Here is a 27,289-nt window from a genome sequence, read left to right on the forward strand (position 1 = left end):
CCACACATAATTCTACAAAACTGGATACTCCAATTTTTGAATCACATTAGCTCTGCCACTTAAAAACGGTAAATGCTAATAGATTATGGCCCAGCCTTAAAGTACACAGCGCTGTGGTGAGAGATAATGAGCCTCCTGCTGTCTGTTCTGCTTCTAAAGGGCCGCGGAGAAACCTGAGGAACGACCTCCTCATCGCCGCCGACTCCATCACCAGCACGATGTCGTTCCTGGTGAAGGAGCTGAACTCCGGTCAGGGAACAGCACAGGCACACCTCACACGTCTGACCTTTGACCCCCCTGCCTTCACGAATGCCTCAAAATCATGTGAATGTAAACACTCTTGTGTTCAGACTGTGGCAGTGAGATGGAAAGCCTTTTGGACTCAGATTTCGAAGGCAGTGACAGCCTCGCTCCGTCGGCCTCGGATCCCTTCTTCGCTACGCAGCTAGCCTCTAAGCTAAGGTATGCCTTGTGTCGTGTTTTGCTCCTGCGTATGTGCGCCAAAATAAACATGTTGAGTAGACGAAGAAGCAGTGTTTGTAATCAAAATGATGCGCCTAGCCCAGGATAGTTTGTCGGATAGACTAACGTCTGACTTAGCGGTCAAACCTCGAGCTAGATGCCCTCACCGTGTCGTTATAACATGTCTAATCCTAACCCTGATGGGCGGCATGCGGCTCAGGAGTGAGGCGCCTCACCCTGACTGCTCCCGACGAGCTGGCTGTCACCTTGCGTGGCTGACACCGCCGTCTGTGTGTGAATGTGCGTGCGAGGCAATGTTGTAAAGCGCTTTTAGTGGCCACTGGTTAGAAGAGCGCTGTATAGATGCAGTCCATTTATCATTTAACCCTAACCCATTATAACATGGATCAAAATATTATCACTGTAAAGACAATTTGGATCAAAGCGCCGGCATCCTTAAATGGAAACAACGAGGGCTGTTTGATTTGAGAAGTATCTAGTCCCTTGACTGATTGGACGCTGGTTCTGACGTTGCTTCCTCCTATTGGCCAGGCTCAGTGTCGTCCCAGACGAGGGCCGCTACGAGATGGACCTAGACAGGCAGCTGGAGGGGGAGCTCCTGGCCGAGGAGCTGATGAAGCACCGGAAGGAGCCGGAGAAGGACTGCATGGTAAGACAGAACGAGCGCTCCCCAGAAACATCCCATCCTTCAATGCTCCACCCGCTTGGCAGCCGAAGGGAAGCTGAAACTCAGACACTCACGCACACGCACGGCGCACACACAAATGCACATGCACACACACAAATACACATTGGCGCACACAAATACACATACGTTCCCACAAACACACACACACACACTCATCCCACACACACATGCAAACACACACACACACACACACACACACACACACACACACTCATCCCACACACACATGCAAACACTCACACACACACACACGCACACATGCATACACAAAAGTCCTGCGAATGTTTTCAGACCACATTTGTTGTTTGTGCAGGGGATGTGTAACCAACAATTCATCACCGATCGCTTTTTGGAGAGAGAAAATGTGTTCCCTGGGCAACGCAGTTGTTGTTGAACGCCTGCATTGTTCAGTTGGCAGAGAATGAACGTATTTCTTCCGCAAATCTTTGCATGGACACTGTTATTACACAGCGTTACACTTGGGATGATTTGTTCTTCTGTGCAAATTGACTTCCTGGTCTGTGTCTGGTGTATATCGTTTTCTCACAACGTTGTATCTCTCTCCTAAATACTTGCGCTGTGTGTGTGTGTGTGTGTGTGTGTGTGTGTGTGTGTGTGTGTGTGTGTGTGTGTGTGTGTGTGTGTGTGTGTGTGTGTGTGTGTGTGTGTTTGTGTGTCTATATATGTATGTATAGATGACACTACAACAGTGACCATGGTTGTTCATATTTCCGGTAAGTATTTGATCTTATCCTTAATTGACATGAATGATATAACTCCAAACCTACACGTCTTATTCATGTTTACAGTACATGTCACATGACATAGCTGCCGCTAAGAAAAGTAAATCATAATCATTTAATTTCAAGTGAAAAAAGATACCATGAATGGAAATAGGTGATGATCTGAATAATGCTATGCTTCTCCAACCTAGGGAAGAATATCCAACTTCCACGATCCTCCCTACTGAGCAAATTATTAAAATAGGGTGTCAGACTAATACACTAAACCTAATTAGACTTTAAACAATGTATTGGAGATAAACGACGATTACTTATCTCAGCGGAGTGGAAAAACGTGCTCCGAATGGGGGGTAGTAACGGGTAATACTGTAACAGTTTCTTGCCAGCGGTGGGCGTCGACCGCGTGGGGTTTGCAACATGCTGCGTGTTTGTATTGTCGTAGTGCTGTTAAGTAATCCATCAAAGTAAACAGATTCCCTGATTTGAGAGAGCAGTCATTATGGGCCTGCAAACGGAAGCGATGGAGGAATAAGCCCAGAGTTTAATACCAGCAGATGAGATGAGGAGGGATAGTCTCCAACACATGGCTATTTTAATGCAACCCCTTGGGGGGAAAAACAAAAACAGTTGCATAGCATTACACAACTGATGATGGCGTGATTGCAATGTTGCAATGTTTGAAATGCTCCCAGACTATTTCTGTATTCTGTATCTGTCGGCTGAGCTCCTCCTGTCCATGTTTACAACACCAACCACTGTTCTCTTGACAGATAAGCAATAGGAGAAGGAACAGCAGAAGACGATGCAGGAGGAAATGACACAGAGGCTCATGAAGAAGTGAAGATTGAGAGTTTTCAAGACCAACCATAGATTACAGTTGTTCAAAGGTATATTTTTAAACCCACTACATGTTTGAGACAATACTGTGAAATGAAGAGGAGAACTAATGAATTGCTGAGCAGTCTATTTTACCACAGGTGCCATAAATACACAACATCGGAAAATGTCTACTTCTTACCCTAGTTTTGAATGAGTTGTCTGGCTATTATGTGGACATTATGTTTCGTTATACAAGCTGACAAGCCGTGAAGTTTAAGTTACCTCATTTCTAAAAACAAAGACTGGGTTCATTACTTGGTTGTTCTATTCAGCATGATAAAAAAAAAAAAAAAGATTATGTGACTCACAAAGACCATATAAACTGAGAATATAATTCTAGTCGATATACGACCGGATTTTCCCAATAGATTTGCTGTGTTATAACTGGTCTTGACCAACTTTTGTGCTTTTGTTGGGTCAAAGTATTTCCTAGGAGCGTGGATTGGGTTTGAGACACAGGTCAGGGATTGTGCATACAGCCGTGGCTGATTAAGTGACCTCTCTCTGGAATTTATTCAGAATCCCGGCAGAGAATGTGGCTAACAGGCTTGTTAGCCACATTCTCTGCGGCTAACAAGCTGGAGCTAACAAGCTGTTAGCCACATTCTAACAGACCGTAGACGAGTCTAAGGAAATGTGGCTTTCCATCACTGGATAAAGCAAGAAGCGTCTGCTCACAGATGTTGTCTCGTTTGATGTCTGATGTCGATAAACCCAGGCGATTCTGGGTTTTCACAGCTTTGAAACACAGCGGATAATGCTTGAAGAATATAGAAATTCAATGAAAAGAAATTCAAAGAAAGTCATTTGCAAGAATTCCAAATTTACTCTGAAACAAAATGTTTCGGAAAAGACATCCAATTTTTTCTTTTTTAATACTCCCTCTAAAGAGAAATAGATGAAGGTTTGTTTCCCACATTATTTAATTTGCGTTTATTTTATGACCAAAATGGTAGCCTGTTCGTCCCTCACATGAATCACATGTTACACACGCGTGTACAAACACATACAGTACACACACCTGGCTCCTGCCCCTTCTGGGGGGTCCATACACCATAACCCAGCTACGAAAATAAATGGAAAGTTCATCTTAAAACTGAAATTTGTGAAATATATCTGGTTTAATTATTCTTTTCTTTTAGTTAGTTCTTTTAAGTGACTTTGCATGGCGGAGATGCATAATAAAGTGTTGACACTGTATCACCATTTTGTGAAGTTTGAACCGTTTCTCCTCCTCATCCCAGCCTGATACACTTCAGTCGGTCTGTTTCTGGAGATACATTCATTACCTGTCCTATAAGCTCTGTGGTTCTCCTGACCTAGCGTCTATTATTCAGAGGGTTTATGACGTATCGTACGAGCAACCATGCAGTTTAACGCTCCATAGTGGGAATGTTCAAGATTTCCTTCTCTCAGCAGTACGGGACGGTATATCTGAGTTAATTAAAACCAAACAGCCATAAATAGATGTTTAATAGACCACAAGGCCTACCAGAAACCTTCAGTTAATTCAATAAAACAATTCCTGTAGTCTACTTCCAATCCATATTCATATTTAAAAGCATTTTACGGAGATGGATCTCTAAAACCCTATGGTTTAAAATCAGAAGTAAACACAATTTACTATATATTCCTTATTTCAAATATATATTATTTAGGAAAAAAGAACATGCATAACAACCCCTTCCCCCATCACCACCACCACCACATTTTCATTTCAGGAAAACCACTAGGCCGGAAGCGTGCAGAATCCGTGATAACTGCATGATCTTTATTTGGAATTGTTTCATTATCTCGAGGCTATGAAGAAGTCCTCACCAAAAATAATTACGAGCATGCGCAGTCGCTACCGTTCAAAAACCCCGGCCTGATTAGAAAACAGGGTGCGCCAGGGTACAACTGTTTGCCCCGAGGCGATTGTCTAGTCCTATATTTCTATGCTCTGGAGGAATGTAAGGGGCTGTAACTGCTGGATCACCGTGTGGCGAGCAGCTGCTACGATTACAGTAAACTGTACATTGTGTTAATAGATAAATGATTGCACTGCTGCAAATCAATCTAAACTTGAAAAAATAATTTAAAAATAAATGTACACATGTAAATATGAATATATACTACGTTACATTACATTATATATTTGTTTATATATGTATATGTTATAGATATGTTATGCATTGTATTTAATATATATTGATATATTGTATATATCTATAGATTTATACAATATATAATAATTGATAAGGCATGTAAGGCCGAATCAAAAGGAAAGTGACATATGTGTAGATGTGGAGGGAACTGTCAACCGCGTTCACGAAGCAACGCATCGCGATATGACTGGTTGGACTCCGAGCAGATGTCAGAAACCGACCAATGAGTGGCCTCCGCGGTGTCGTCTTACCGAATCAAACAGGGGTGCGTTGTTCTCGTCATCGTCCGGCACGAATCGGTGCGAACGCACAGTCGAGGGTGGGGTGACTCAGGAAAAGAGCCGATTTTTTAACACCGTGTAACCTGAGGATAGGATCTGAGTTCACTGGTGAGTCAAATCAACTATTATGCTTTTTTTTGTCCAGAAATTACTCTTCCTAAAGTAGTCCGTGAGATGGATCACACAGCTTCCCCCATGCATCGATTACTTTGTGCGTTTGCAGGCTCTGCTGCTGTTGTGTGTGTGGCGGCTGGTTCTGTCAAAGTGCAGGCACACACACATTACTACAGTATTTGTTGAACTCAATGCCAAAAATCAAATGAATTAATTAATTCCAAAATGCACAACAGCAGGGAACTCGGGTTTCACCTGAACGTGTGTTAGTATAATGTTATAACATAGCTTCAGTGACAGATCTCTGTCCGTTCAGGTCCTAGACTCTGTCTTGGTTCTCGCGACATTACAGGTATGAACTGTGTTCTTGCATGGACCGTATTGGTTAAGTTGTGACTCTGTTTGTGAAGTTGTGAGTGTGTGGGCAAGTTTTGACGTGGTGCCTTTGCTTACGCACGACTTCCTCTGAGCTCTGACATGGGTGCCCTACAACATTTGCATAACCTTTGAACAACTAGTTTTTTGCGTGTGTGCTTTTGAGTTGACAACAGGGCACACACACACACACACACACACACACACACACACACACACACACACACACACACACACACACACACACACACACACACACACACACACACACACACACACACACACACACACACACACGAAGGTCGGTTTATATCGCATATTCAGCGTTTATGCAACTTTCCACGTTGCATAGTAAATAGTGGTAACGTGACCGACTTGTTCATAAAAAAAACAAAAACGACGGGTTTGTACAACACTTTCCGGGGGAGTGAATCCCCGCTCTTTGTAGTTTAAGGGTTTTCCATCCGATGACTTCTTTGGATTGTGTGTGTGTTCCTCGTTGGGCTGTTTTTTCTGAAGAATGCAGACGTGTGATCTTGCAGACGTGTGCATGCATAGTATTGCCAGCAGGGTATTAGTTGTACGGTGTCTGATTCTTTGGAGGGATCTAGTGGTAGTGACGTGCACGGTTGGCACAGTATTAGCTAGTAGCCACAGTATTGCTTTTGGATTATGAAAGCATAATTTGTAGTACTAGTAGTAGTAGTAGTCTGTTTGCGATTGTCTCGTGCATCGTGGATTTTTAACATGTAACACATGTTATTATTCCCATAACATAACATGGCTATGTGCTTGTAATAGTCACATATCTGGCAGACTTAGCCCTCATCAGGCCTGCTGCTTCCTGCACATCGGTCGCTTTTAAGAGCCAATGTGCATAAACCGAGCAAAACCATTGAATATGTCCAATGTATTCGATCGGGCCTTACTGTTCAGGTTCCAGAATTAGAAGCCTGAGAGACTGGGTCGGGGGACGTTTTAATGCTGAATGTGTGGATGTCTGTATCGCAGCTTTGCCCTAGGCAGAAGGTTTGAGTGAGTTTCAGTAGTAGGCCTACTACAATCCTCAAAGGTCAGCTACTCACTGTTTCAGCACACATCCATCGACTGTATGCATCGTCTACTGCAAATTGCTTAACACCTATTCCTTGTAAGAAGCGGAAAGGTTGCATTTGCCTTTCATTATGTGATCATTCAATCACTGCAGATCACTTGATTAACAACCAAAGGCCATCCTATTTGAGAAAAACCAAAATGCAGTTCGTGTCAGACGTGCCTTCCTCCTGATGGCTGATGATGAGATCAGATCAGATTCACACCGGGTGAAACATCCCACTATAAAAAGGAACAGGCGGCCACCCCTTGCAGTCACGTGGGCAGGGCGCAGCGACGTCACCGGGCGGAGATCTGTGAAGAACACGCAGACGGAACGAGCCTGAGGTGCGGCACTTTCTTAGGCTTTTCCATCGTCCTTTCTGCACAGGGGGAACAGACTATAATCTGTTCACTATTAAAGAGGCTCGATGCCTGGTCCCACCCAAGTACTTTCCCCAAATGGAGAGAACAACAACGACATGGTCCAGGACAACGGATCCAACATCATTCCCTACAGAAAGAACACAGTGCGAGGAGAGCGCGCCTACAGGTAAACGCGTGTAATGCCGCATCTTATCCCGTCTCATAATAACGCCTGCGAGACGTAAACGGGATTGATCATAGCTGCAGTTTCATTTTGATTTTTACGGTGATGTGCATCGCTTCGTTGGCCGGTTTTGCGTGTGCGTCGTAAAGGCGCATCGTGCCCTCTGTTATTATCTAGTCCTGTCATTGGAGCCATGGCGCAAATCGCTAAAGGCCCATCCATGGTTGTTTTTTTTTTCAGCACAATTATATAAGAGGATAGTGTCTGATGGGGGTCCCCGCTGCAGGGTATACTGTATGCTTTACTCGTAGACGAAAAGCACCGAATCGAAGTGATCACAATCACCGACGTGTCAAATGCTATGGGAATGGACAGCCACCCTCATCAACAGAATGGCATTTATTCATCAGAGCAGGTCATGCTGCTCGGTGTTTGACGGCAGCAAACGGTGTGATCAAACATGCATTCGGTTGCGGCTCTATAGATGCCCGGTTGCATGTTCGACCCTTGACGTGAGGTTTTACAATGGACATTTAGCCGAGCGTCAACACAGCCCCCATGATCGGCTATTACTGCATGGCTAACGAAGCTAACAGTACATCCGCTTTGTTGACATGGGAACGGCTGGCCCAGTCTGCTCCCTCCTCCCCAGCCCGCCGGTGGAGCCTCTCCTCCTGCATGGATGTGGCAAGGGCTCCGGTTTGGATTGAGTGTTTGCACTTGTGCGCGAAAAACAGCGCAACGAATACGAACTGGGCTGCACGAAGGTCAAAAGAAATATGCAGCCTTTCATGCAATTTCGTCAGGTCCTCCTTCGGTGCACAGCCAGACACCCTGTGTCGGGAGATGGTCTGTTTTGGTTTGGAATTCGGAGGAGAAATGCAGGTTTCAATAACTGCACTGATTGTGGCCTGCGTGTTTAATATTTGGGATATTATCGAGGAATAACGCATTAAGACAATGTGTTATGACTTGTGGAAGCGATTTCTTTGCTGAATGTGTTAAAGATGCATTATGGTGATTTGGGACAGAAGCGTTACAGAAGTTGGATTAACTTGTTTACTACCACAATTGAGAATAAGTGGTGGTGCGTTGTGTTATCTTGGCCCCTTTAACCAAGACAAAATTAATATCCCAATTCATAACCCGTTCCTATGCCCCTTAATTTCAAGTGTCTAATTACCCAAGTATTAAAGGCGTAACAACATCTGTAACGTACGATTCAAATGCATGGTTTGCATTGCTTGATGTACTAAGCTGGAAGGTATGGCCTTACCATGACTTTATTAGAATGTATTCAATCATCTCTTGCAGTTGGGGGATGGCGGTCAACGTATATTCTACCTCAATAACCCAGGAGACTATGAGCAGGCATGACATAACTGCCTGGGTTAATGATATTCTGAGCCTAAACTACACAAAAGTGGAGCAGCTGTCATCAGGTAAGATCCCGTTTTAACCGGAGGAAGGGTGTGATTGTTGTTATGGGTGCGTGCCAACTGTTTTTCGATAAGCTGGGTAAGACTGGTAACAGACATGTAAGAGGCACTAATTACTACGTAGCTAACAAGTGCCTCGGCTTGACACAGTGATAAAGTTAAATCAATCTGAGTAACGCAGTCACCTATTCTTGGTGGGGGACTGGGAGGCGTCTATAAATAAAGCTTGCAAACGGGCATGTCCTGCTGCTGGGTCCCAGTAATCTAATCACAATCACTCCTGTCTGTCGCCCCGGCTCACACACTCTTAAAGTATGTCAATTCCAGTGGGCTTTTAAGAAGACATTACCGTGGCTTATCCCATACTTCACTTAGCCCATATTAACAACACAGACTGTTTCACTGTTGTTAAAGCATTTAGCCTTATTTCACAAAAGCAATAATAACAGTCATGCTATTGGAGAGAGGTGATTATCTAGAAAGATTCAACTAGGCTATGAGTGGGAGTTAATTCCCCGTATTCCTTATGAATCCCCAAGGTTTTGACTGTTTGTGATTGTATTCCATATCTAGGAGCGGCCTACTGCCAGTTCATGGATTTACTTTTTCCTGGCTGCGTCAGTCTTAAGAAGGTCAAGTTCCAAGCTAAACTGGAGCATGAGTACATCCACAATTGGAAAGTGTTGCAGGCCTCATTTAAAAGGGTGAATGTGGACAAGGTGAGTCGGAGAGAATCCTCATATCCTTATTGTTACTATTCATTGATGTACTTGTAAATGGGCGGCATGTTGCTCAGGAGGTAGAGCGGGTCGGCTGGTAACCGGAAGGTTGCTGGTTCGATCTCCGGCTCCTCCTGGCCGAGTGTCGAGGTGCCCCTGAGCAAAAGACCTCACCCTGACCGCTCCCGACGAGCTGGCTGTCGCCTTGTGTGGTTGACACCGCCGTCGGTGTGTGAATGTGTGCATGAATGGGCGAATGTCAGGCAATATTGGAAAGCGCTTTGAGTGGCCACTGGTTAGAGAAGCGCAGTATAAATGCAGTCCATTTACCATTTAAAGGCTCGCTCTTGTTGTGTCCCTGACGTTTGAACCCCCGCATCTCCCCCTCCTCCCAGATTATTCCCGTAGAGAAGCTGGTCAAGGGGAGGTTTCAGGACAACCTGGACTTCATCCAGTGGTTCAAGAGGTTTTTCGACGCGAACTACGACGGTAAAGAGTACGACCCGGTGCAGGCCAGGCAGGGTCAGGACGCCATCCCCCCTCCCGACCCTGGAGAGCAGATCTTCAACCTGCCCAAGAAGTCCCTCCACGCAGCCAGCTCCCCCACAGCAGGCAGGTGGATGTGGATCACCTGGAGAACCAAAGGGGCAGTGGTGTTAGTGGGTGGGAGTCACCTGATAACTAAAGGAACGGCGATAACCTGGACTTAGCTATCAAGGTTGTACAGGTTATGCACCTTTGTAACTAAGGTGCTTTGCTTAAATTATTGCATTTACATGGTAACAATTAGACGGATGATTCTATTTCACATATCTTGTGGTCAATGTGGATGCCTCTTCTTGTTGATATCCTCCTAAAGCCTAAGAAGATATCTCAGCAGCCATGGGAGATTATGGCGTAAAATGTAATTCCAGGTATGCTGATGGACCCATCAGAATACCTGGAACTGAAATATTTTTTACAGTTTGTCTCCATCAGTGGATTTCATTCTGATTGGACAGTTAATTTGACCTCCTTTTTTTGGCTGCCAGTTATCCAGCCTGTGTTTTTGCATTGCCATCTAAAAGAGCAGACAGTTCATTCCATGATTTAGAGTTCCTATTATTCCAGCTGTGTCATGTTATCCCACTGTTTATAATCCCGCTCAGCCACAATATAGGTAGATAGATAACATACATGTGCGATGGTTTCTTTCACAATGGAGAGGCAGGTAGCACAACTGTTGTTAATCATCGTAAACTAACATGACAATGCAAGCAGGCTGACTAAGCTTCCATTGTGTTATACTCTAGGCAAAGAAGTATTCATTGTTTGGCCAGTGGTACTGTTGGAAGTTCCAGTTTTAAACTTGAAGAACTTGCCTGAAACAATATTATTTTAATCGATTAATTATGTCTAAAAGCTATACATTGGTAGCTTGACTTTGGGTTGGTTTGAGAGTATAAGTTTCATCTCTGTCTTTGAACTTGTTAACCGGTACATTCTATATACCGTTGCGTGTCTTAGTAAGTGTCTGCTATAAATAACACGTCCACGTCCACGTCCTGCCGTCCTGAAAAACAGATTGCATTGTATTGTATTATAGTACTTAACTGTGTAGCAACTGCAGTAGCTGCTATCATTGCTGTAACACGGGGAATGGGTTAGCCTAGCGATTTTTGTACTTGCACTCGGTTCTATGACCATACTTTCTGTACCGACAGCGATATATTGTTGCACTTCTTATGACAAATGTACTTATTGTAAGTCGCTTTGGATAAAAGCGTCTGCTAAATGCCCTAAATTTAAATGTAAATGCATCTGATATACCACTGATGTTTCCTTTAGGAGTCTCCAGGCCCACTTGTACTATAGCTAAGTCCGTAACACCGTCATCTAGACCCTCGTCTGCCAAAAAGATCCCTGGGCCGTCCACCCCGGCCAAGGGAGAGAAGGAACTGGAGGTCCAGGTCACACTTCTGAATGAACAGGTAGGTTTACTGCCCCCCTTTGTTGACCTGTATTGTTTGTATGCATGGAGGCATGTTCTGGATGAACTCTTCTGGAGGTGAGGGGAAGATCGAGAAGATCGAGGGGCCTGTTATGATTCAAGGTTAGGAAAGCACACATTCTTTGGGTTTTGGACGTAGATATTAGCAAAGTGAAAGCACAAACAATTGATATGTCTCACGTAGTGTACCCTCTTATGAAGACTTTATTTACTGTGGTTATAAAATCTTTAATCATTATTCGTAAATCACCAAGCTGTTTCTCTCTTATGACATACTGTGTTCATAGATGTTAATAGAAAAGTATCTTTGCAAAAGGAAATACTGCTCCTAGTAAAATATTCCCTTGGATATTATGTTTGTGGATGCAGTTTATGTAAAATGATGTTGCTGGATTTGAAGAAGTGATGCTTTGTGTGTGTATTATATTTCTTACTTAGTGGTGGGGTCGTTGATTTTAAATGCATGATTTCCAGAAGAATCCAACCATCAATGCGTAAACATCACATTTCCTCTAGTGCTTCACAAATTATAGACTAACTGTCATAAACAAGGCCACGTCTTTTCGGCTGAATGGAAATTGTTTTCAATGGAGTCCTTGTGCTTTGTGAAGTACTCTGCATACATAGGGCAGTGTGAATTCAATGTATTGATCCGACAGCATCACAGCAGACTACAAAAATATCGACGTTTGTGTTTCCATTAGCTAAAACGGTGTGTGGTTGATCTCGAACATTGCTTTAATTTTAACCGTGACTCCTCCCAGATGAGTACACTGAAGCTGGCGTTGGAAGGGGTGGAGAAGGAGCGAGACTTCTACTTCAGCAAACTGCGCGAGGTGGAGGTGCTATGCCAGGAGCAAGGGGAGGAGAACGCCCCCTTTGTGGACCGACTGATGGAGGTCCTCTACTCTGCAGACGAACAGGTCAGTCTGACTCTGCATTCACATCTACATTCATGGCATTTAGCAGACGCTTTTATCCAAAGTGTCTCATTTGTCAGAAGGAGAAACAATATACCGCTGTCGGTAAAGTAAGGATGTTCATAGAACCAAGCGCCAAGCACTAACATTTGTGAGGTTAACCCATTACCCGTATACAACAAAGATAGCTAGTATAAGACACTACACAATGCTGAGTACTATTTTTGAAAGGACGTACAACGTGCAATAAGTGCATACATTAAGTGCCAGGACGTACAACATACAATAAGTGCATACATTAAGTGCCAATGCCTTGTTGTCCTTTACGTATTGATGAGAACACAGTCTAGGGCAAAGGTCTTCAACAGGGGGGCCTGCGACCCCTAGGGGGTCTGTGGAGGTACTGCAGGGGGGTCGCGAAAGTTTTGGTTGATTATTTTTTATATTCCCCCTGCAATTTTTTCCACAAATTGAAATGTCTCTAAATACACATTGACATGAATCCAACACACTAGCCGCGTTTACATGGACACTTTTGATCAGATTTCTCATCAGAATAGCTCTATTCCTATCATGTGATCCGAATGTACTATATATATGGCATTTACAAAAGTGGTAAGCGTATGTTCGTATTTCTCTAGCGCACACCTGACACATCTGGACTGGCTGCGACATTTTATGTATTTGATTTTAATGAAAGCCAAGCAGGAAAGAGCTTTTCTCTGCCTGCTGCTTCAATTAAGATGAAGGACAGCAAAGCAACGTCAGTTTCTCGTCCGGTCTTTATATCTACCCCCTCCTCCGCCGAAAACAATATGTATTTGGATGAGAGTGCGCAGCCAAGACTGTTTGGAGAGAGAGAGTGCTGTTGTGTAAGGGATAATGAACAGAACGCCGGTCATAATCGGGAAAAATAAGCGATCAGCAGAGAAATAGTCCACCAAAGACGTTGACGTCGCTTAGCAACCGGACACGCTGGGGTTGATAAGTTACCGGACTACTACAACTTGGTTGTAAATGAAAAAAAATACATCACACACATTACTCAAAAACGGGTCACACATCGCCGAACAAAACTCATGCTACTACGGTGCTGACACTCACCACACCACATCCTCAACTGAACAACCAATCGACTGTAAACTGAGTGTATCAGACAGAGAAACCATTCATCCATGTTCAACCAGAGATGATGCTGTTTTCACATTTAGGGCATCAAGCACATGCTTTTATCCAAAGCAACTTATTCACACGCACATTTTCCCACCGACTGCGGAGTAAACCATTCCAGGAGACAGCCAGCTCGTTCCGGAGCAGTTTTAGGGTGAGATGTCGTGCTGACCGTGACGCTCTGGGGATCGAACTAGCAAACCTTTCCGGTTACAAGTGAACCCGCTCTGCCTCCTGAACTAACCACAAGGGTTATCGACCAGGCCAATTTAGGTTACATAGCCGTCAACCATACATTGTCTTTCAGGAGGGGGCCGGGGAGCTGGCTGAGGGGGACGGAGAAGAGGCCGACCCACAGCTGGCCCAGGAGGAGGTACCAGACGACCAGGCAGAACAGGATGAATACTGACTGTTGTCCTCCCTCACTGCAACCCCACGCCCTTCTTTTATAGTGACAACAACCGTCAAAGGATTTTAAGTTTTTCCACCGTGGTTTCTTTATTTTGTTCTCTTGAAGACTGAGCAAATGAAGCAATGCCCCCAACCCGCCACACCCCCCCCCCCCCCCCCCTCCCCAGAAAGAACCCACCATCCGTTCTTTTTCAGTTCATGATTTTTCTTAAATCCTGCCAGTTGATATTCTGTGTTTTTCTGATTGTTGGTGAACTGCCCATGGCCGGTTTGGGTCACTTTTACCTCCACGCGCAGACAAGCTCAGACCATCACAGGAGTTTCCATGGACGGTGTGTGTGTGTGCGTGGGTGTTGACAGGTCAATCAGATTCCTGAATATGAGGACATGCTGAAGTCCAGACGGGTAACTTCTACCTGTCAGTACAAGTGTTAATTTGTGCATCTTCGCTCCCTTTCGTTTTCTACAGATTTTTTTGTGTGTCTTTTTTACATATCAACCACGTTAATCACACGAACGCAATAAGAAAAAGCCCTGAAAGGGCTCATAGTAGCTCTTATAAAACCTCCTTCCATGTGTTGCACTGACATTTGACCTAGGAGTGGACAATTGGTCCACACACTTTCACCATATTTATTAAGCCTTAGCATTAGTATTAAAGTATACGACCTTACGTTGAATCCTTTGGAAGAGGAGACAACACAGTCAGTTAATTGTGAACAAAGTGTAGAGTTGAAAAACCAACTAGGACTGTACGATGACTATCTTCATAAAACACAATTTTTCAGATAATTGTGAGCTCAAAAATGTATTACTCATACCGATTGTGTGTGACTAATGTTGGTAAAATGGCTTGGTTTTATAACCGGTTAATTAGTAGGTCATAAACATAGGGGAGGAAAATGCATTTGTTGTGGCCTAGTCTTATCAAGTTGGAGAACGTTTTTTGTTTTTATACTTTGCAGCACATTGCCACTGATATCTGTTCCATGGATATAATATATATTATAAATGATTTGTCAATCACACTACTTGGAAAAGATGTGTGTAAGTTCACTGAGTTATTTGACATGCTATATTCCAGTAATTACCTGTTCATAATGTTACATTTACTATTATTGAACTCAGCAGTGCACCATAATGCTTTAGTCAGATACTGTTGTGTAAATGAAAAGGAATGTAAACTGTCAATAAGTATGAATAGTGTTTTTTTATGTCCCACTCATTATGCATTCCCCAAACTGTGTTGCATGTTTGCATTTTATTTGTGAATAACTTGACCCGCTTTTTACATATTTAATAAAAAAAAAACAATGTTAAGTGAGCTTTTGTATGTTTAACTTGATGTTTGACGGGTGTAGAACGGCGTGCTGTAATAAAACCTTTCACCTACGGGAGCCTGAAGGAGTGTGTCAATCTCATGTCACTCCCACCTGAGGTTCTTCAAATAAATTAATGAATGAATGCATGAATGAATGAAAACAAAAATTGCTAGCATTGACAATCAAAAATTCATGGCGCTGAAATATTTGGATTTGTTACCCGCATTGACACACGTAGTCATATATTACAATATTGGACTTCAACCAGAGCCAACCACAGACTAAACAATACTTCAATCCAATATTTCGTCAAAATGTTCTGCAATTGCGAAAATATGCTGACGTAAAAAACAAGTTTTTTCACGAATCTTATTCACTTTACAGATTGCGCAACTTTGAACACAAGTAATCTGAATGAATGTGTGCTTGTTTTCTATGTCGGGTACATTCACGAGGGAAGAAACTGCACGCACACACACATACTAACCCCCATCCGGCGCACCCCGGCCATTAAAACAAACGCACACAGCCTAGCGGTACCCTCCATGTAGCAGTTGACCAAGACGTTCAGAGTTGCTTAACTAACACCTTTCGACACCGGTAAACGATGATGTCGTAAACTACGGGTCCAGCCCCTCAACTGACCTTGTATCCCCGCCAGTATGTGAACATAAGAGCCAGAAAGATGCCAGCATGTCTTCTCTTAAGGTACGTAGCCTCACAGCTAGCCTGGCGAACTACATGTTTATAAATTGGATTCAAACTCTGCCTCAGAAGTGGGGTGTGTTGGTTTTTCTCATTTATTTCAAAGTGTGTGCTTGTTTTGGGGTTGGGTTTGCTTCTGTCTGCGAAAAACAATTCGGTTTATGTTCTACTTGTAGCGTAAGAAGTTCTCCAGGGACATCAGGTGTGTTGTCTTCCCGGATGAGGTCGGACACAACAGCGCTAACTCCGCGGCGGGGTTAACTGCCCCATCCACCGGCAGCTCAGCCGCCAGGGCGTGGGAGAGGTGTGGGGAGAGCTTTATTGACCTTCCTAAAGTCAAGGTAAGGTTGTTGTTGTTTTTTCGCCAAGTGGAGTGTACTTATGCACTCCATTTGGCGTGCATAAACACATGCGCATCTTCAAGGTAAATTATTTAATTAATAATTGTTATTCAGTTTTTTAATGTGAGATATGCACAGACGCAACACACTTGTTTTTACTATAGGATGGCCATTCGTCTGGAAGGACATTGTCTGCTGTCAGGAAGTTGGACCCAGCCTCTTTTTCAGGTACCCCTTTCTGGAATTCCATTTACATTGAGGGCATTTAGCAGACGATTTAATGCAAAGCGACTTACAATGCAGTACATATGTCAGAAGAAAGAGAAACAACAATATATCACTGTCCGTACAGTAAGGATATTCTTAGAACCAAGTGCCAAGCCCTAACAATTGTTAGTTTAATCCATTCCCCGTATACAACAAAGATAGCTAGGATAAGATTAGAATTGTCATAACACAAGTACTTTGCATAGTATGTAATGGACACGTTGGACGCGATTGTATGAGACTCATTGAACCAGATGTCGGTCAGATCTCATATACTTTCTCTCTCCATGGTAACTTAGTGCATGACAGCTCTGGTCACCATGACGACGACCCCGTGGACATAGCGTGGACCTCCAGTGAAAATGAGGGGTCGGGGAACGAGAGTCCGAAGCAGTCTCTGGCTAAAGCTGTGCCTCCTAAACGACAAGAGAGGAAGAGAAAAATACAGAGACCAGCCGGCAGAGCATCGCACGCGCTCCCTGCTGGTGAAGGTACAGATGCTGAGTAGGAGTGGGAATCACAGGGTACCTCACAGTACGATGCGCGTTACATGGCCCACGGTACAGATAATATCGCAATACAGCGATTCTGCGATGACCAATGTATTGTTAGAAAATCCTATAACGATGCATCACGATATACGTCTGACGGTGAATACAAAATCACTGTGAAGAGGTACAGTGCTGTCTTTATTCATGGTCCAAACATGAGTTTTACAGTAACTCGTCTTAGGCTAGTTCATTTTGTTGTCAGGGGTTACCAGATTCCATAGCGATATCTTCAATCAAAGTACAAAATAAACCTGATCTTCTTTATCCATGGTTCGCGCAGCGCCTAGCATCTCCAGTCACCATGACGACGAGGACCCGTTGGACATCGCCTGGACGTCGTCTAGTGAGAGTGAGCGGTCGGATACAGATCAGGACCGATCTCTTGCTAGAGCGATGGCTCCCGGACCACCAGAGAGGCGTAGGAAAACTCTCCGACCCACCGCCGCCGCTGAGTGCTCCGCCAAACCACCCACTGATGAAGGTACCCCTGAGACCGCGTCGGCCGCTGATGAAGACTTTATACTAGAGCCCGACCGATCTATAGTTTGGCCGATTCATTTATCGGTATCGCTGTTTGTGTTTGCCGATATGAAAACTTTAGAAAAAGTGTCGATTTACTAACGTAATCACCTCTTTATAAATCCTCTAAAACCTCTTGAGAGAGCTCCTCCATGTAAAGGCTCCCAACACTAACAGTTTTAAATCCAATTCTGTGTGGGGGGGTTGGTAGCTCCTCACCTTACAGCTTATTGGTTCTTGTTGCTCATGGTTTTAATGGGATGTTGCTATGGCCCGAAGCATTGCTTGAGAGACAGCAGCCAATCCCAAATCCCTGCTCCATCCCCAGCATACCAAGATTTAAAAGGCAGATATAGCCTGTTCCTTGCTCATGTTTTCTGACTCTATTTTCAGAAGACCTTCCCATCATTGATTCGGACAGTGATCTGAACGGCTCTCCTGATCAGTTGAAACGGGACAGTGCGGGTCATATATCTGAGTGTGAGTCTCCACGGCATGCCGTCGACGGGGGCCTGAAAGCACCTATATCACCAGGGGTAAGTAAATGCCAATCGTATCAAATGAAGTTAAATAGGTTTATACAACTATGATCTCTCAAATCAGACTTTAGATTCAGAACCAGACCTCAAATCTGAGTGCAGATAGGTGATTCAATTTGTTTCGCTTGGTTGGTTTTCCACCGATCGTGTCACCGGAGGTTAATTGGCATACACTAACTCAGCCAGCACTAGTAAACAGTAAAAGAGAGTAAACGTTTCCAATCAACATAATGTAGACCGGTCCGTCTAGAATTAAACTTTGAAAGCCTCACCAGCTCTCAAAAAAGAGTCCTAATATCGAAACAGGAAACGAGGAGTTTTAGGTTTCCGATAGGATTCCTTTGCTGCATGACCACGCAATAATAGGATTGTACTAGCAATACTATCTTAAAACAAATAAGACGTCTTCTAGACAGGAAAATACAACCGCCATATCAATTAATAATTGTATATATTAACTTAATATTATACTGTCAACGTTTTGGAACGTAAGCAAGGCCGAACTAAATCTGTCTCCCTCCCTACTCTCTCTCGTATTAATCCTGTAAATCTGCTAACGCACAGCTGGCCGGCAGTGATACGCATGCTGTACCTCTCCAGTGTAATCCTGCCGGACCTCTTCACATTCCTCAGTTAATGCGGCGGTAACATCCTGTTATGCTTGGAAATATGCTATGCTGTGGCAGGGAGATTCCCTCTGGCTGCCCCCTCAGTTAGCATTTAGGAGTTATTCATTAGTGTGGTGATGGTGATGAATCTGTTGGGATTGAACTAGCAGAAAGGTGTTCTTATGGACACTAGGTGGGGTCATACCCTCTCTTATGCAAACTCTAGTTTGGGCATAAGGGTTAGCATAATCACAGTACTTGACTAGTGTGTGGCTCACTGGGTGTTGTCGACACGTTTCATGTTGTTTTAAAGAATGAAACAATTATTTTCAAGGGGTGTTTAATTGTAGTTTGATATTTGAGTGGGATATGTGAAAAGTGAATTGTACCAGATGTTCTGACGATGTCATATCTAATATGGGTGACCGAAGTAATGGCAATGTTTAAATGATGCATATCGTGGTTTTTCGGAGAGCTTTTCAAATTAGTGGCATTATTTATATGAACATTGTTAAAGGAAAACACATTGGGCCGTCCCTGTCAGAAGGAAGTTTTCAGATTTTCTATAAACACCCAACAGCTCTATGTACATACATACTGTACATACATACATAAATACATTTGTGCATGCATACATTTGTACATGCATACGTATACTATACACTATGAATATGTATAACAGCTCATACTAGAGCTCTTATATTATTTTGATGCAGAAATTGTATTAGCCAACTACTAACAGCTTGTCGAAACCTATGACTTGTATACGAATATCGATACTAAAGGTAAATCATGTTTTATATTTGACATTCATTGTTATTAAGTCAAATCCAATGTTTCTATACTTTTATAGACTAATTTTGACAAATACGCATGTGTTGTCAGATACTTTGACGCTTATAAATCAATTTTAATATGGGTTCATCCCCCTTGTTAAGCCAGGGAAATTCCCCTGGAAATTAGAATTTCCACTAGGTGGAGTATCTAAGTGTCATGATAATGGCTGAGAAATCACATGTGGTCTTGAACAAGCAGTGCAAATGGTCTTCGCTGTGAAACGCTATTTTCAATGTTTTAAAAGTTGATGAGTTTACACAGACACTTGATTTAAACTCAGGTTTGGATGGACGCATTTAAAATAAGGCAGAGCCCGTGTCCAAATCAAATATTTATACAGACCATTATATTTGTGGTCAGCTCGTGTTTACCTTTGTGGCGACTCTTAACTGCAAACCGTTCTGTATTTAGTCCTTTTAAAATTAGACTCTGAATCAGAGTCTAAATGAGCCTTGCTATACTGGAAGCCACAGGTTGCTCTGATTGCCATCTATCTCGTCCCATGTACATTGGGTTAATGTTTACCCTGTTGATTTTGAGTAGGCCTTTTGTAGCCCACTCCGTGGTGTCTTGGATAAGTTGGTGTTGGCCACAAGTCACTTGGGAGCAATGTTTGCTGAAGGCAGGGCTGGCATGGCCCAGACTGTAAAGGAGTGTTAATTTGTCTTCTGCATGTACTCGCCCACCTCAGGGCCGAAGTGTAAACCGGTCTTGGCACAGTAAAACCTGGTAAATTATGAATTTCGCCAGCCAGTCTTGGAGGATGAAGGTCAGTGTGACTTTGAGGTTTTGTTTAACCTCAAGAGGATTGTGGTCATCAAATGTTGACATCGCTTTTTATTTTTTTTTAAAACTGGTGCAAAGCGCAACGATCAGTACATCACAGGCAGCACTGTGATGAGCTTGTCTGCATGCGTTTACTCCTAGTTAAGCCCAGTGCTGCCAGCATCACGGGGTCGTTGCTGACAGATAGCCTTATGACACAGGCCGCTGTTTGAGTCTCGAGAGGAAGCTTTCGGGTGGATTATTATCTCTCCCGCGGGCCCCGGCCACTTCCTCTTGTCACCGATATGCTGACGTCAGCACATCAAACGTAAGTCGCTGTCGCCCAACTTATAGGTTTGAGTTGACGAGCCCCGCAAGAGCCCTGGAGAGATCTCCTTCAGAGGGTGAAACTTGGGTGATGACATTTGGTGATTTGGTGTCAGTACCTACAGGTGCAAGTTCGACGGTGGATGATGTTGACTTTTGTGTGTTTGATCAGATCAAATACTACTACCACACACACCCCCCCCCCCACCACACACACACATACACATACACACACACACACATACATACACATTGGTTTAAAATCCTCCAAGCAGATATTAAGTGATCTGCTTAACTTTAAACATATTTACACAGGACATGTTTTAAGACACACTGGTTTAGATTGACCTGGATCAAAGTTTCAATTTGATCCACTATGAATGCTCATTCATATACTTGTTGTAGTACATGAAACCGGATTGAACAGGATACAGCAACAGAGAGTTTTATTGCTCCATATAAAGCATAGACTAACCCGCGGCTGACTCACCAGATGTATGTTAGCCAAACGTATTTTGTACTATTTTGTGTGTGTGTGTGTGTGTGTGTGTGTGTGTTCGTGTGTGTGTGTGTGTGTGTGTGTGTGTGTGTGTGTGTGTGTGAGTTTGAATGTGTGTGCGCATGCCCGGGACAGCTCTGCAATTCATCGTCCAAGGTCGGGTGAGGACGCCCCCCCACCCGGTTTAAGTTGGGGACGGGTCAATACCCCCCAGCAACACCAGCAACACCACTACAGCACCAGCAACACCAGCAACACCAACACCAACACCAACACCACCACCGCCAACACCAACACCACCACCACCACCAACCACGACATCACAGCCGGGCCCCCATAAACCTCCTTTACTGCTCCGTGTTCCGTATAACACGATAGTGGGGCCACACCACAATCACACTCTGTACTTCAGCGCTGGTGAAAACATTTTTGAGTTTGAGCCAGGAACATAGTGTTCCTCCCTCCTCTCTCTCTCTCTCTCTCTCTCTCTCTCTCTCTCTCTCTCTCTCTCTCTCTCTCTCTCTCTCTCTCTCTCTCTCTCTCTCTCTCTCTCTCTCTCTCTCTCTCTCTCTCTCTCTCTCTCTCTCTCTCTCTCTCTCTCTCTCTCTCTCTCTCTCTCTCTCTCTCTTTTACTCCCCTCTCTCTCTCTCTCTCTTTCCCCTATTCTCTCTCATTTTGTCTCTCTTTTACTCCCCTCTCTTTCTCTCGCCTCCTCCCCCTCCATCCCTCTTCCTGGAGCTGGTTGGAGCATGTGACGTCGCCTGGCACGGTGCCTAGCAGGGACCAGTTGACTTGAATAAGTGAGCGCGTTGGCGGCTGGCGGGATGTGGAATGCAGGTCTTGTCTGCACATGACAGGAACTGCTCTGTCATGAATGTTTTCCATGGGAGCCGGCGACTCTGTGTAGTGATGTAGCAAAAAAAACCCACTAAAAGCTGAAAATAAAAAGCTAAAGAATTACCAACGATTGTTTTATTATCTTTTGACCACCGCCCACCACTTGTGTGGTGTGAGATCAGAATCGTTAATAGATAATTACTCCTGCTGCGTGTGCGAGTTCTCCCTCCGGCCGGTCAGAAAGTGTAGACGACACATTTCGAGAACCAAGACATTCAGATAATGTGTTTGGTTGTGTCGTTTCAATATGATTTGTATGAATCAAATGTTGGTGATCAACAATTGCTTGTGATTTCTATTGCTGTCCCACACGCACATGCTTGTTTTGAAACCAAAATTATAATATTAAGGGTGATGACAACGACGCAATTACACCGGCGTCGAATGTTTTCCCAATATGAATCACATTGCACCCGTTAAGAACTTGTTGCTCCCCCAGCTCTAAACTGTGTGTGTGTGTGTGTGTGTGTGTGTGTGTGTGTGTGTGTGTGTGTGTGTGTGTGTGTGTGTGTGTGTGTGTGTGTGTGTGTGTGTGTGTGTGTGTGTGTGTGTGTGTGTGTGTGTGTTTGTGTAGCCCTCGGGTGATCCTGATGCCTCAGACTGGGCGACCCGGGAGGGCGGTGGTTATTCAGCCTACCTGAACCGACCGGAGGGTCACGGCCAGGCCAACAAGAGGTCGCTGGGTGACTGGGTCAGGGCGGCGCAGGCCATGCACATGCACATGCACACGCCTCGGAAGCAAGCCGACGCCCAGTCCAAAACTCCGGAAGACTCTGGGAAGAAGAACCGGAAGCTCACCAGGTGTGGCGGAGGGATTTCGGTTGTCAGTGTCATTGAGCCTTTCTGTTATTAAGTATACTTAAATTGTTTAATTAAATCTTTGAGTTGTAATTCATTTATTTTTTCATACTTACTGCTTCATAAATTGGTTCAGACACACACACACACACAAGCACACACACACACAAGCACACACACATACACACACACACACACCCCATACAAACACGCACGCACGCGCGCACACACACACACACACACCATACAAACACACACACACACACACACACACACACACACACACACACACGTGGAATTACACATTCTCAGAATAACCAAGAGCTTTGTCAGCTCACTGAGTTTCCACTGATAGAACGTGGATAGAGGGACACCTGGGTACCGCCATGCAGGTGCTAAATGTCACTGCCGGGCCCGTAGACATGAAACACGACAATCTGCCATCAATGGAAGAAGGCACAACTGCCTTTTTTTTTGTTGGAAAGCAGTGCTCTCTGTGGTGCACATTGTTTCCTCTCTGATTATTACACAACTGTGTGTGTGTGTGTGTGTCCCAGCGGGGGGTTTGCAGAGAGGCTGACTCGGCTCCAGGGCAGACAGAGGTCATCCTTCAGCCTCTGGAGACACCTGTCCATCGCAGAGGACTCTGCAGCCACAGGTAGTCATATGACCACACACACACACACACACACACACACACACACAGACACAAACGCACAAACGCTAGATAAATACACACACTTACACCTTACATGCGCCATACATACACACCAGACAGGCACCACATCAACTGCTAGTTGAAAGTTCACAGGTGCAGCTCGCCGTTCAGATGTTATGAATGAGCGGTCGGGTTTTGCCATCCTCCCCCCAAACTCTGTCAACAGGTGCAATGCGTGTGTGTGTGTGTGTGTGTGTGTGTGTGTTTCAGTACGTGTGTGCGTGCACTCTGTGGTCGTAGTGAGGGGGGGAGGGCGGGCGGTGAGGAAACGCTGTGTGCGTACGCAGGGGCCCGCCAGGGCACGGCGGTGTGGCGGCGGCGGTGGAGTCGGGGCAGCGCGTGGGCGGCAGGAAACCGCTTGTTTGTTGTTGTTCTCCAGTCTCCTTTCCATGGCGAGGCCGCCGTGCCACGAGCTCATTGTAATAAGCCGCAGACGGCGTCGTCTCAAGGTGACAGTTGATCGTGGAAAATAGGAAGAGGATGACGCCCACCACTACCCACCACCATGCAGCCCCCTCGAATCTGTTTTTCCATCCAGGAATGCATCTGTCAAGGGTGAAGTCGCTGTTAAGGGGCGCCACACACCGCCCCGACTCAAACCAACAGCCAACTGCCTTTGTCCGACCACTCCGTCGCCTGACCCTTCGTCAGAAAAGTTACATTGAAAACACACCAAGAAGACTACTGCCAACTACACTGTAGCATGAACGTTCTGCGCTCAGTTGCGCGAGACGCAACGCGTCTCCGTAACATCCGGTGGCGCTAGTCTCGTGGCGTTGGTCCGCCCCTCTCACCCACGGCGCTGATTCACTGCTCAATATAGCATCTGACGGTTTCAATCCTCAGCCGCGGAATTTGCGAGTTCAATCGGACCGGACATCGTCGGTGCGGTTCTAAAAGCTCACAACGCAGCTGAACACACCGAACGGATTTGTTCATGAACTCGTCGGTTCAGATGGCCAACGGTTGGGCCAGTGTGTCGTTCGGGCCAAGACGCCGAAGGGTTGCCGGTCGTTTGCGTACACCGTCCATCCTCTCCTCCAGTGAGATCCAAGTTCTGCTGCTGTCATCGGCCAATAGGGGTATGGGATTCAAACCCTTTGGTATTCTTTTCAATCCTATTGAACTTTGTACCAAGAAAGTGATTTCTAATGACCATGTAGCACATGATAAACCATACCACACACTCAGCTAGATTAAGGCGTGTTATCCCTCTAATCTCACTGTGATAACTCCGCTAAGGTGTGTGTGTGTGTGTGTGTGAGGTTGTTATTACTATAATACCTAATCGGGTACCCTCCTAGTGTAATCAGATCATTATGTTTAGAGGAGGGTTCTTTGAAGCCATTGACCAGGGTTTGTAGCCCTAGTCGACTACAAGCCCTGGTCAGCGGCCTCCAGGATCTCTCCTCCCCAGCCCTTCTCTGTCCTGGTGGAGGGATAGGGAGGGATAGGGAGAGAGAGAGGGGGAGAGAGGGGTGTGTGGGGGTGCAGCTGAGCAGAGATGAAACGTTAGCGTGCATGTCGAGACAATTCCCTGCAGGTCCCACACTCTTCTCGTATCGAAAAAAATAACCCTCTGGGTCGCTTCCTGCAAGTGTTCCCGTGAACGCAAGACAGTGCCGCATTGTCTCAGCCAAGCTTCGGCGTTTTTTTTATTATTGCAACGCTTGCAATGATTCACTTCAATCAGCGCACAAACCCTCATGTTTTGCGTTCGGCCAAGCGGCGGTCTTATCTCGAGTTGATTTATGGCTCGGCGCGCAGCAACGTTAATTGTTCTCCTTAAACGACATGTCTCTCTCTGCGTTGTTTTTTCGAGACCAAAGGTGTTGAAGAAAGTCTTCCACGGCACAGCACCCTGGAATGTGCAGTTGAACCCAACACTGCTCAAACGTATATCATTTTTTCAACTTTTCAATGTACAAATGCAGGAACTAATTATTGAGTTAAAAATGTTTTTTGCATGAGCTCAGTCATGCAGACTTTGTTTTTGTGTATCGCTTCACAGATCTTTAATAGTCTTTGTTTTTAATGAACATCGGTTGCAGTCCCACAGAGCCCAGGGGTCTAATGGACTGATTGGCTCATTACCATTGCTCTATTGGAGTGCAACGGTTTGGACTGCAGGAAGAAATCCTAACCGTGAAACCTAAACAGTTTCATGAGTTTATTTATCATCAAGAGTGTCATCGATTCGTTGCTTAGAGCGTGTTTCTAAGCTCCAGACCAAGCATTTCACTCCAGTAAGCTAATCCTTTCTCTAGTCCCAAGGGTGTGGGGAAGTTTGTGGTAGTTAAGACTGAGCGTTGAATGTTTGATGGTCTAAGGTCCAATGGTGGTTTATAGCCTCAATCTCGAACCCCTGAGTGTACTGATCTTGCAGTGCAGTACAGTTTACCTAATCTCCACGTTCAGTATTAAATGTCGGGGGACAGGTCAGCTTAGCGCGTTTGTCTCCCATTCAAAAACGAGTTGTCCACAATCTACCCCACAACCCTCTGAGCAACAGGCCCGGGTTACTCCTCCCTGGGCCTCCACGAGATGTTTCCAAAACGCACTGTAATGCCGCTTTTCCACCGCACATGTAGCTCGACTCGACACGACACGACTCGACACGACTCGACACGGTAGCAGCGCCACCGCAAATAGTACCTCCGGGACGTGGGCGGGGTCGGCTGCGCGAAAGGGCCGTGACGTATTTTTGTACGCGACGCAAACAACACCTACGTAACCCACACATGGACAGAACCCACATAACAACAATGGATAACATCGATGCGATGTTATTCGTGTTCGTATTATTAGCTGGCATGTTGAAGAAGTGGAATATGTTGGCTGCGGCGCTGCTATGGCTGTTACCAGCATGGTTGCCATGTCGCTCTCGTGACTTCGTCACACTCTCTGGCCAATCAGTGGCCGGCCGTCTGCCGACGTCACCTTTTAGCATCGGCTCAGCCGCTTGGAACCTAGAGCGAGGCGGTACTAGAAAAAGCAGCCACTTCAGGTACCAGATACCATGTTTTCGCGGTGGAAACGCAAAAAAGGCGAGTCGAGTCGAGTCGTGTCTAGCTGGTACCATGCAGTGGAAAAGCGGCATAAGTCGCGGCGAGATGAAAGCATCCGGCCAGCGAGCCAATAGCAAACCCTCTGTCTCCCTAGATGGGATTAAACGACTTTTAAAACCACCGCTCCCTCCCTCGTGCGTCCCTCTTGTCTCCGTGCAGCGGTCCAGCCTGGCGTGCTGGTGCTGGAGGTCCTGGACGTGCGGGAGGAGTGCAGCATGCAGCTGGTCCACTGCCAGCAGCGCCGGCCCCCCGGCTGGGAGACCACCACCCCCCCCGCCGCCGCCGCCACTCCGACAGCCGCCCGCCTCCTGGTGCTCTTCGACAGGAAGACCTCGGCGCAGCTGAGGCCCGTGCCCGGGGACATCATCCACGTGTACCCTCCATGGTGAGTGGGATTCTGGGTAATGTAGGCCTTTTGGTTCCTGATCTTGGCGACCCGGCGTAGCCTAGGGGCCTCGTGGGAAAGAAAGGGGTCCACCTTATAAACAAAACAGACAGACACAAAGGTCTCGGCAGCCCAATGCCAA

At 45.3% G+C, this 27,289-nt stretch overlaps 3 protein-coding genes across 17 annotated transcripts in view; all 3 read left to right on the forward strand.

Moving 5' to 3' along the window:
- Positions 1 to 3,999, forward strand: part of dtna (dystrobrevin, alpha) — a 22,063-nt gene extending 18,064 nt beyond the window's left edge. For all 12 annotated transcript variants that reach the window (XM_030362762.1, XM_030362759.1, XM_030362760.1 and 9 more), the window contains 5 exons: positions 160 to 249; positions 351 to 462; positions 1,015 to 1,132; positions 1,867 to 1,905; positions 2,685 to 3,999. In XM_030362762.1, the coding sequence (XP_030218622.1) occupies positions 160 to 249; positions 351 to 462; positions 1,015 to 1,132; positions 1,867 to 1,884 (338 nt within the window). In that variant the 3' untranslated portion in view covers positions 1,885 to 1,905; positions 2,685 to 3,999. The remainder of the gene's footprint in view (positions 1 to 159; positions 250 to 350; positions 463 to 1,014; positions 1,133 to 1,866; positions 1,906 to 2,684) is intronic.
- A 1,212-nt stretch (positions 4,000 to 5,211) lies between these two features.
- On the forward strand, positions 5,212 to 15,405 carry mapre2 (microtubule-associated protein, RP/EB family, member 2). 3 transcript variants are annotated; one of them, XM_030362810.1, is made up of 8 exons: positions 5,225 to 5,329; positions 7,194 to 7,355; positions 8,667 to 8,794; positions 9,365 to 9,510; positions 9,906 to 10,122; positions 11,338 to 11,480; positions 12,265 to 12,423; positions 13,898 to 15,405. In XM_030362810.1, exons 2-8 carry the CDS (start codon positions 7,234 to 7,236, stop codon positions 13,997 to 13,999), a joined length of 1,017 nt encoding a protein of 338 aa, XP_030218670.1. In that variant the 5' UTR covers positions 5,225 to 5,329; positions 7,194 to 7,233; the 3' UTR covers positions 14,000 to 15,405. The 3 variants fall into 3 exon arrangements, with proteins under 3 accessions (XP_030218671.1, XP_030218670.1, XP_030218669.1); XM_030362811.1 differs by lacking the exon at positions 7,194 to 7,355 and having other exon boundaries at positions 5,212 to 5,329; XM_030362809.1 differs by lacking the exon at positions 5,225 to 5,329 and having other exon boundaries at positions 7,079 to 7,355.
- A 415-nt stretch (positions 15,406 to 15,820) lies between these two features.
- spidr (scaffold protein involved in DNA repair) overlaps positions 15,821 to 27,289 on the forward strand; it is a 32,841-nt gene continuing 21,372 nt past the window's right edge. Inside the window, exons 1-9 of one of the 2 annotated variants that reach the window (XM_030362753.1) lie at positions 15,821 to 16,031; positions 16,205 to 16,369; positions 16,534 to 16,597; positions 16,936 to 17,127; positions 17,468 to 17,668; positions 18,100 to 18,242; positions 22,753 to 22,979; positions 23,534 to 23,634; positions 26,922 to 27,147. In XM_030362753.1, coding sequence (XP_030218613.1) covers positions 16,017 to 16,031; positions 16,205 to 16,369; positions 16,534 to 16,597; positions 16,936 to 17,127; positions 17,468 to 17,668; positions 18,100 to 18,242; positions 22,753 to 22,979; positions 23,534 to 23,634; positions 26,922 to 27,147 — 1,334 coding nt within the window. In that variant the 5' untranslated portion in view covers positions 15,821 to 16,016. The remainder of the gene's footprint in view (positions 16,032 to 16,204; positions 16,370 to 16,533; positions 16,598 to 16,935; positions 17,128 to 17,467; positions 17,669 to 18,099; positions 18,243 to 22,752; positions 22,980 to 23,533; positions 23,635 to 26,921; positions 27,148 to 27,289) is intronic. The other variant, XM_030362754.1, reaches the window with a different exon arrangement.

This window comes from Gadus morhua, chromosome 8 (genome assembly GCF_902167405.1).
Source record: "Gadus morhua chromosome 8, gadMor3.0, whole genome shotgun sequence".
Taxonomy (NCBI): Eukaryota; Metazoa; Chordata; class Actinopteri; order Gadiformes; family Gadidae; genus Gadus; species Gadus morhua.

What these genes read in the sequence shown, in the direction of transcription:
- mapre2 (XM_030362810.1), top strand. Translation starts at nt 7,234, where the DNA reads ATGCCTGGTCCCACCCAAGTACTTTCCCCAAATGGAGAGAACAACAAC. An exon ending in TCACACTTCTGAATGAACAG is followed by an intron (nt 11,481 to 12,264) that starts GTAGGTTTACTG and finishes GACTCCTCCCAG; the next exon opens with ATGAGTACACTGAAGCTGGC. An exon ending in TCTACTCTGCAGACGAACAG is followed by an intron (nt 12,424 to 13,897) that starts GTCAGTCTGACT and finishes ATTGTCTTTCAG; the next exon opens with GAGGGGGCCGGGGAGCTGGC.